The sequence below is a fragment of the Drosophila teissieri genome, chromosome 3R, assembly GCF_016746235.2.
Source record: "Drosophila teissieri strain GT53w chromosome 3R, Prin_Dtei_1.1, whole genome shotgun sequence".
Taxonomy (NCBI): domain Eukaryota; kingdom Metazoa; phylum Arthropoda; class Insecta; order Diptera; family Drosophilidae; genus Drosophila; species Drosophila teissieri.
In genome coordinates this window covers 11,308,185-11,318,207 of record NC_053032.1, presented here as the reverse complement: position 1 = coordinate 11,318,207, position 10,023 = coordinate 11,308,185, and the positions used below count along the sequence as shown (strand labels likewise).

Sequence of the window (10,023 nt, the reverse complement as noted above, 5' to 3'; positions counted from 1 at the left end):
GAACTCTCTGCTCGACTGATCTGTGGCAATAGGTGGCCGACCCCTCAGATTGCAGACAATGTGGCGATAAGTTGGGTAAAAACCCACGCACGGTCACTATTTACAAATCCAATCCAAATAGATAAATTAGGCAAACAGCAAGGACCACAGCAAGGACCTCATAAGATTCAACCTTTCTACCTGGGGAAGAAATCCGAAAAGATTGAAAAAGATGTCTCCCTGCGGTTGAGACACCCTGTATGAGCACAGACGTTTATTGGATTAGCTTCGTTGTCCCTCATTCAGTTGATTTCCAGCCGGGCAACTTGAAGGTTGTACAATGCGATCTCTGTGTTTCGTTTTGCTGATCGTTTGGCTTCTCTGCCAAACCGAAGCCAAATCAAAGGTTTCCTGTAAGGACGAAGCTGGAAACGATGTAGATTGGTGAGTAACCGGTTGAAAGGTCGAACAAAAATAATTTAAGGTCTTAAGTAAAGTATTTGGATTACTAAATGTGTTTGCTAATCAGCAAGTTTCTTAATAATATTGCCTTTTCACATGTTTGTCCCATTTATTTGAAGTCGCTGTTTGCATATCATTAACAATTTGCAAATACAACGTATTTAAATTATTTATATACAGTGCTGTAATGAGATTATTCTAAACAAAAAGGGGAAAACAAATTTAATATAATGAGTTCAGTTTCAAGCGGGAAAACTAATAGTAATGATGAAATACAGTGTCCCAACAAATTAAAGAGTAATTACTATTTTTTGTTTACCAAACGAAAGCATTACGTAGTTTTTAAATAGTGATTCAAAGTAACTGGAAGAGGTACATTTTAGTTGAGTTTTTGAAAATTAGTTTAAAACAGGTACTATAAAATTGTAGATAATTTAAAAAGCTTCTTGATACTTTTTTCTATGGCTTATACAACAAAGTTTTTAAGTGTTCCTAATTTCTGTGATACATTTTTTATATATTCCCTCTCATTTTTAGGTGGCACCTTTACAAGTTGCCCAAGCACTACCAGCACAATGACCTGGGCAAGGACACCAGTGGCTTGAAGTACCTGTACGTGACCAGCCAGAGCTACGACACCTGGCAGATGTCGGGCAAATTCATAAGTGACCCCCTATCTCTGCCAGCCCAGACCCTCAACCCCTTGAACGCCGATTCCAGCCACACGCTGCTGGCCGCCTACAACGATCAGCAGCCGAATGGCACTGTGTTCAGCAGCGGAGGTCACGCCAAGGGAGTGGTGGCCAGTGACGGGGAGACGGCCATTTGGATTGTCCACTCGGTGCCCAAGTACCCCACGGTTCCGGACTACACCTACCCCACTTCCGGCGAGCAGTACGCACAGAGCATGCTCTGCATCACGCTGAAGGCCGAGGATCTGGAGAAGGTGGGTGAGATCCTGGTGTACAATGAGCCGCACTTCTACTACCAACGGAACCCGCTGGTCAGTCGCTCCGATGAACTGTTCCCGAGCCTGGAAAGAGCTCTGCATGGCCAGTGGCGCACGGAATCGCCGTTCCAGAAGGACGTAGAGCTGCGCAGCTTAGGTGGCAAGAAGTTCCGTCTGTTCGGGAAGAGTGGACGTGCCAATGTGGAGCTGTACGCCGATGTGGTGGCCCCCGCCCTGGATGTCAGTCTCTTCGTGGAGGCGTGGCGCGATGGCGCCGGCAATCTTCCGAATAGCTGCGACAAGTCCGACAAGGTCCTCAACGTGGAGTCCATCTCCAATCTGCAGCTATCGGTGGACTTCAGGACCACCCAGGACCACTCCAAGTGGGCGGTTTCTCGCCCCACGGGCATTCTAATCTACCACTGGCGAGTTGGCGGCGGCGACTGGATTTGTGTGGGCGACATCAACCGGCAACAGGGTCAGCTGCAACGAGGTGGTGGAACCGTGTGCCACAAGAGCTCCAGGGTCTCCAATCTGTACCGCCAGCTGGTCGCCAACTACGACAAGTGCGCCGAGCAGGAATAGGATCTGGATTAACAAAGACAATTTGTAATGTTCTGTTAAAAATAAAATACAAAATATTTTTGCACTTCTTCAATACATTATTTTATATTACATTAAGCTATTTTAGAGTAAAAAACTATAAGCAAACTAAGTACTACATAGTAGATATAGCGGGGGAGGTCTTCAGCTTGGTGGACAATGGTTTATTTGGGATAAGAATGTATACATTTAGTAGCAGTCCTTTATTACACACAAATAACTCGAAAATATATTTGACAAATGAGGTGATTTGGTTTTATAACAGTTAATTTTACAACTTAATTTGCATATTTAAGGCGGAATTTGTAAACTGTTTCCCGTTTCTTCCTCTTCCTTCTCCCTTCCGGACGCTTGCTAGCGCCATTTTTCCAATCTGGTCTTATCGTTCACATTAGGTACTACAACGTTCGGTATTCACCTCACTGAAAACTAGGTGGCGCTAGTTGTTACTTCATATTTTGGTAGCTGTTGCCAAACTATAATAAGCCGAAAAACAATGAAATATTTAAAAACAACATACAAAAAATGAATAAATAATCTATAAAAGTTTTAATTGCATTTAATTGCATACATTTATTATTAGCGCCACCTATCTATCACCTTTTATCCGATTGTTGACGAATACCAGAAAATTCAAATTCAGTATGACCATCAGCTGCAAAGAGAACATCTGTTTACAAAAACAAAACCAAGCGAAGAAGCGAAAATTATTGGCGATTTTTAAAATCCACATAAAGTAGATTAAACAAACAGAGTCGGAAAAACATCATTGACTTGGGGATGTTCTGCTGCCTACGCACCTGTCTCAATGGAGGACACATGAGGAAACCCACGGCAACCAGTCGCCTTCGGGAGCCCGATGTTCACCTGGATGCAGCGCATATGGGTAAAATTACATTAAATTTCGAGGAAGGATTCATTAGCTCAACCACAATAATGGCCAACTAAAGTGACTCCGAAATAGACCATACAAGATAATCAGTTTCGATAACAAGTGGTGCCCATAAAGATAATCGCATTTCCCGTTTTATCGTAGAAATCAGATACGTGATCAGATAGTGATATATGTAGCCCTATAGAAGTGCTTCCATTCCTTCCATTCCATAAGCTTAAATCCCAAAGATAACACATCGTCCACTTGCAGGACCTGACGTTATCCTGCTGTCGCACCAGCTGCGCGTAACGGGCACGGGAGGCGTCCTGGCCACGGCGCCCTTGGTCCAGTCGAAGTCCTACTTCGAGGTGAAGATCCAGCACGGAGGCAGTTGGTCGGTGGGCTTGGCGACGCGGCAAACGGATCTCAGTCGCAAGAGCGGCGGCGGGGATCGGGAGTCCTGGTGCCTGTGCTCCGATAACGCCACACGCCACAACGATCGCGAGGAGTTCCGACCTGTGGTGCAGGCTGCTTGCACCACTCAGCCAGCGAGAACGCCCAATGGAATCCTGAACAACAGCGCTGCCAAGGCGGCTGGACTCATCGCCATCGAGGACTTGCAGCAGGAAGACCTGCTGATGACCACTGGGGTGGCAGCATCCGATGTTGAAATCGGTGATTCGTTGATAGCATCGCCACAGCGAGACTTTCCCGACGAAGGAGACATTGTGGGCGTCGCCTTCGACCATGTGGAGCTGAATTTCTACTTTAATGGGAAGAATCTGGAGGTTCCCTTCCGAAATGTACGAGGAGCAGCTCTATTTCCCGTCATTTATGGTAAGTTTCCGTACTCTTAAGAGACACTTGACCCTAATTACTATTTTCAGTGGGCAATGGCGCCATTCTGGACATCATATTGGACAATTTTTCGCACGGACCACCACCTGGATTCGAACGTATTCTATTGGAACAGTCGCTTCTTTAGATAGTCCACTCAAAAGCCTTGAACAAATTAGCAGCATGAGAACAAAGCATTAACAAGAAGATCAAGAGGACGGTGCATTTTAGGACTTTAGGGACGCATTTCATTCCAATAATTCAAAGCTTTTATGTGCTACTGCTTTAGAGTAAGCCAATCCATCATTGTCTTTGCTAATACTTTTTTTGATTTACTCAGTAACAAGTTTCAAGCCATTTCATATATATTTGACTGTATTTTACTTTAAGTTTTAAAAATGAACTTTCAGTGTTAGACATATTATGCCCACATTTTACTTGGGTCTAACAAATAATATGCTAATTAAGCATTGGTAAATCCCTTGCCCCATTTTTCCTCTAGTCAAAAAGAAAACATTTGAAAAAGTTCTACGCTAAAACATTACTTAGGACACATATTTTAAGGCAGTTTGCTTATTTGTGCCTCATACTAACTTATAGTTGTAAAATGCACTGTTCTGTTCTCATTTAGACATCAGGTGTATAAATTTGTAAACTCTCTAGTCCTTGCACTACCCAAAACCGAAAGTATTCGTTTTATTTATTAATATTTTGTAAATTATTTACGTAGCTTGAACCCGCGACTGCAATTGTATTATACACAGAGATACGTATCTTTATACAGATACAGAAGGATTTTTTGTAGGACTAGGTGACCACAATACAAATCTGACTTCATACACATTCCAATTTACAACGGCAACGTACTCGAGCACGGAATTACCTAACTACTTATAAGAATATATCTGTATATCTAATAAATTGTATCTACATCTATCCAACGCTTCGAAAACTGATTAATCCGCGCGCGGACAATAAATCAATGTTATGTACTTACACAGCTGTGCGGCTAGTTTTCCTAGTTCAGATTGTCAAGGATTTGGTTTAAGTACATTTTGGAAAACTACTTCTCCACAGAAGGGAAATTAACGGTTTAAATTAAGATATGACACATGTCCGGAAAGGGGGAGATTATCCAGATCCACATTGGCCAGGCCGGTGTGCAGATAGCCAACGCCTGTTGGGAGCTCTTCTGCCTGGAGCACGGCATTCTGGCCAATGGAAGAGTAACCCAGTCGCCCGTGGACGACTCGTTCCTCACGTTCTTTGAGTTCACCGGCCATCAGCCATGCGTGCAGCCTCGGCTTGTTATGGTCGACACGGAGCCCACAGTTATAGGTATGTTTGCACCACATCCACCACATGTATAATAATTATGATCTCCCCTTCCAGATGAAATCCGTACCGGCTCCTACCGCAACCTCTTTCATCCGGATACTTTGATCACGGGCAAGGACGACAGTGGCAGTAACTTCGCCAGGGGCTACAACCTGATGGCCAGCGAGCTGTTGGATCGCGCCATGAATGCCATTCGTCGCGTGGCAGATCGCTGCAGAAATCTCAGGGGATTCCTAGTCTTTCGAGCAATCGGCGGAGGCTCTGGTTCCGGGCTAGGCACTCGCATCATGGAGAGCCTGGTGGAGGACTTTGGCAAGAAGATGACTGTTGTGGAGTTCCTCGTGTATCCTTCACCCTCGTAGGTTGATAAATCCTTCTCACAAGCTCCGTTTGGTATACTTGCATTTTTAATTCTTCCCAGAATCTCTCCGGTTATTGTGGAGCCCTACAACGCACTGCTGGCTGCCCACTTCTCCATGGACTGCGCCGATGTATCGTTCATCGTGGACAACGAAGCCCTATACGACATATGTGCCAATACACTCAATGTCCCAGCTCCCACTTACACAAATCTGAATAGGATCATTGCGCAAGTGGTGTCCAGCTTTACTGCCTCACAGCGTTTTGGCGGCGGATCGACCGTGAGTTTCCAGGAGCTGCAGACGAACCTGGTGCCATATCCGCGAATCCACTATCCGCTGATCAACTACGCTCCACTGGTTCCCATTTCGCACTCGCAGTTCGTGAACATGTCTACGGCCCAGCTCACGGGTCAGTGCTTCCAGATGAGCAACCAAATGGTCAGGTGCAATCCCTCGCACGGCAAGTACATGGCCAGTGTGCTGCTCTACCGCGGTGACATCGCCCCCAATGAGATCAATATGGCGCTGGAGAACATCAAGCGGAGCAGGTCTTTCAGATTTGTCGACTGGTCGCCCACGGGCTTTAAGATCGGCGTGAGCCCCATGCCGCCGTATTATGTTCCTGGCGGCGATCTGGCGCCCACCAATCGCGCCTGCGTGGCCATCTCGAACAACACGAACATCCGGATCGCCTGGTGCCGCCTGGTCAACAAGTTCGACAAGCTCTACCAGCGGCGGGCCTTCGTCTACCACTATGTGGGCGAAGGACTCGAGGAGGGCAACTTCAACGAGGCCTCCGAGAACATCTGCCAGCTGGTGCACGATTATCTGGAGGTGGATGCGTCGGCTCCCACCTCGCGACGAGATTCCGATCCGGAGGAGGGGTCGCTCGACTGACTGTGCCCTGTATGCGCCCCTTTCGTCTATATTTTTTAATTAGCTGAATTTTAATAAATTAGACGTATTTTTTATTTCTACCGCGGTTCCTTTAAGACTAAGTGGGACTAAAGAAAATTAATTCTCCTCGCATACCTATAGTTGTGATCATGTCATAGGAAATAGATGCCAACTGACCTTTCAGTTCTGTAAGCAATGTAACTATAAATTACTACCAGTTGTAAAAAAGTATTAATATCATCTGAGGGTATTTTCGATTCGGTCTGCAAGGGCACCCAACCCTTTCATTTCCTTCTTTTGCGAGGCTTTCGTCAGCTCGAAACCGTTGCCCAAATTAAGTATTTATGGTTGGCTAAAACAAACATTGACCCAGCCTGCAATTTGCGTTGCTTGACCCCAGCGCCGAGAGGGGAAGGGAAAGGGGCGGATCAGAGGGGCTATATGGAGCCGATGGGCGTGGCCGGTCGGGCCGATATGGGGTATAATTAAAATGATCGCAGCCCAGGGGCTTAGCACGTACCGAGGCAAAAGTCGCGCTTATCGCGATCGCACCCAGGGCAAGGTCTTCCCGATCATCCCGGCATCTTCGGATGATCTTCATCCCGAGACAGCGGGACTGGTCCCTTAACCCCTTGGTGGCCCCTTCGATTTCGGCTGTGTGTGACGTGACTTACGCACGCTTAGTGCGCGATTATCGATGAAGGGATCTTGGCCAGCACGCAGACCGCTCACTTGGCCATCTTATCAGCGGGATGGCTGGCTTTTGGTGTGGTCCGCGGTCCGTGGTCCGTGGTCCTTGCGCAGGATGACCGCTGTTATTAAGGGCATTATCATCTTGAGATCCCGGTGCCTTTCCGCCAGTTCCTTTGTGTGTTAACTGTTGCTAATCTTAAATTGAAGTCGAGCCTCTCGCTTTTGTTTCGCAGCGTGAGAACCGCCGCGTGTGGCTTTCAGCCAAAGTTGGTTTTTATATATTTTTCAGGGGGTGTTAATGAGCTTAAGGAAATGCCAGAAGGACCACCTTGGGCTGACTGTTAGTGCGAATTAAGCTGTTATTCCGTTCGACATGGGCTAATAAAGCAATTCGCTCTGATTGCGAAAAGACGCGGCTATCTGAAGGGGTAGATATTGAAAAGTAAAGAAATGAATGCCTGGAAGGACAACCTCTGTGCCACAACATTTGAAATATCTAGTTAACTCTGGGGCTGCCCTGACCTCCTTTATTTATGCACTAATCCGTGGGAAATGCTCGTCCAGACACCTGGGGCCGATTTATGCCACAACCGAACGAACAAATGGAACTACAACCATTGCTTTCCCGCACCCGCAACAAAAGAGACAGCCATTCAAAATCGCAATTAAAGGTCGATTAACAAATGCTCTACACCTCTACGACTTAAAAAGATTTCGAGCTTTTTTATTGTCTTTCAAAATGTGTTAAAAAATATATCTTCTTTTATAACCATAGGGAATGAGGGTGTTACTTAATGTAATGTTACTTAATCTTCCTAGTCAATAAGCCATCCTAAGTAGATCCTAAGTATCCTAAGTAGAGGTAGGCGTTACTTGAACATGGCCTCAATTATCTAAGGATATTTCGAATAGAAGAGTTCCTAAATGTTTCAATGCAGCAAAACAGATTTCTGCAGTCATCATAGCCCACTAACTGAGAGTATGGCGGAGAGGCAAAAATATTTAACAACCGTCGAGTGAATTAATAAAGCGCCTTGCGAGGCGGCCACGCATTAAACGACACACACCACAGAAAACATGCAACGAATCCAGGCAGGCCAAAATCAAAAAAGAGGCAGGAAGAGCTCCAGCTCTATTCCGATTCCGAGGAGCCGTGCCACATGTGTACGTACTCGTACTCGTAGATGCCACATGACTGACCACTCCAATGCACTGCACACTCCACACTCCACTTTTGTTATTTTCGTAGCCGAGGGCAAACATTTTGGAATTGCAATTTTCGACTTCATTTCCAGGCTCTGAACGGCTGGGTTGCTTTGGCTTTATTCCTCCTCCTCCTTCTCGAGTTCGAGGCACAAGGCAACACCTACCAAGGCACCAAAACTCCAAAGCACCAAGGCACCAAAGCACCAAGCCACCAAATGGGCAAAGCAACAAAAAACACCACAGCCCGCTGAGCCGTCGGTGGGCGGTTGAAACTGAGGCAGGAAACATAAGGGAGGCGACTAGACACTACGAAAAAATCGCACTTAATTCGGGAATATACGAGGAATATCTAGGAACCGGACAATACGACATAGGCCAACCAAATGGTTAAAATTTATGTATTTATGTACGATACTTTGAGAATCACTACGATTTACTATGAACTACCGCGGTTGCTGTGGGTCAGGAAGCTTCATCCTGATGATTCAAGGTTGAAAAAATATGATCATTTCATTAGATCTTGAGTATATAGTTTTAATATTAAGAATAACTGGCCAAACAAAATAATGCAAATTTCTAAAACAATATTATTGAGCTTGCATAAATAGGCTTATCAGATCCTAGTCAACAATGATGTTTTCGCTCAGTGTTCGCCACGCAGCAAGTGTTTCGATTTATGTTTTTGCGCCTCGGCCGCCACAGCTAGCCATATGCTACATGCCACATGCTCTGGCCGACTCTCGACCGCGGCATTTTCATTCAAAATGTTTAACCAGCCCGCCGCAAGACCACTTGTTGCTCTTTTATTCATTCAATTTGTCAGTTTTGCACTAGCACAAAACGAAACCCAGTCGAAACTTCGGGGGGAGGGGCATCTGGGGATCTGGGGATCGGAGTCAAAAGGTTATCGCCACACTTGCTGCATTTATAAGGCCTCATCATGTGGCATGATCATCACGACGATGATAATGACGCCGATCTCTCCTGCGCTCCATGTTTACATGGCAAAATTATTAGTGGTAATATTTGTGAAATATTTGTTTTCTAATCTGTAAACACCAATCATATTAGCAATTTGAATATGACAGCGCCAGCTCCAAACAGTAACAGGCCTTGTTGTTGCTGTTACTTGTGCGCTGCAAAGAGGGTACATCGCTTTCGAGGAGAACTTGGACACATTCCATATATGTATATGTATATTTATAGTAAGGAAACTAAAGGAATGGTTTGAGTAACGAATTGAAAAGGCCTGCAAAGCAACAATCAATGAAAACAAAAGAGGAACATTCACGGGAAATCTTAGAGAGAGTCTCGACTTAATCATACCTCTTTCTATATAAACAGTTACATAATGTAACTTACATTGGTCCAGCTAGTCGACGCATTCTAAAGAGCATTTAGGTAGCCGGCTAAGCAAGACTCTTCCCGTTTTTATAGGGACTCCTTGTGGTCAACGGTCAGTGGCTTTCGGCTAGTATTTCGGTTATTATGTTGCTCTTGCCGGTTGGCATCGATGGGTGGGTGGGTAGGTGGGGCGTGAGTTATTATCTATTCAATTGTTGCACTTTGCTGCTTCCTATTGCCTCGAGACATGGCAATGGATGCCGAACGCCAGCCCCAACCCCCAGTGCTCCTCCCTTTTGGAAATTTGCTGGCTAGGCAGTTATGAGGCGACTGCCATGAAATTTATGATAAATGCCAAGATCTCTGCAGCTTTGAATCCGACTCGGCTCGTTAGCCGTCTCCCAAGCATCGTTTACAACACTTTAAGAGGATTTTACTGCCGACCCAGTCGTTGGCAGCCATTAGCAAGCCAATTGACA

The 10,023-nt window shown here is 45.5% G+C and overlaps 3 protein-coding genes across 3 annotated transcripts; all 3 read left to right on the top strand.

Annotated features, from left to right (window-relative positions):
• Positions 1 to 295: 295 nt before the first annotated feature.
• Positions 296 to 2,048, top strand: LOC122620972 (plancitoxin-1). The gene is made up of 2 exons (XM_043798673.1): positions 296 to 423; positions 979 to 2,048. The coding sequence occupies exons 1-2, from the start codon at positions 320 to 322 to the stop codon at positions 1,973 to 1,975; spliced, it is 1,101 nt and encodes a 366-aa protein (XP_043654608.1). The 5' UTR covers positions 296 to 319; the 3' UTR covers positions 1,976 to 2,048.
• Positions 2,049 to 2,513: 465 nt separating this feature from the next.
• Positions 2,514 to 4,660, top strand: LOC122619654 (SPRY domain-containing protein 7). The gene is made up of 3 exons (XM_043796708.1): positions 2,514 to 2,879; positions 3,138 to 3,704; positions 3,755 to 4,660. Exons 1-3 carry the CDS (start codon positions 2,774 to 2,776, stop codon positions 3,850 to 3,852), a joined length of 771 nt encoding a protein of 256 aa, XP_043652643.1. The 5' UTR covers positions 2,514 to 2,773; the 3' UTR covers positions 3,853 to 4,660.
• A 66-nt stretch (positions 4,661 to 4,726) lies between these two features.
• On the top strand, positions 4,727 to 6,375 carry LOC122619653 (tubulin alpha chain). Its single transcript, XM_043796707.1, has 3 exons — positions 4,727 to 5,042; positions 5,097 to 5,400; positions 5,464 to 6,375. The coding sequence occupies exons 1-3, from the start codon at positions 4,817 to 4,819 to the stop codon at positions 6,299 to 6,301; spliced, it is 1,368 nt and encodes a 455-aa protein (XP_043652642.1). The 5' UTR covers positions 4,727 to 4,816; the 3' UTR covers positions 6,302 to 6,375.
• The last annotated feature ends 3,648 nt before the right edge of the window (positions 6,376 to 10,023 follow it).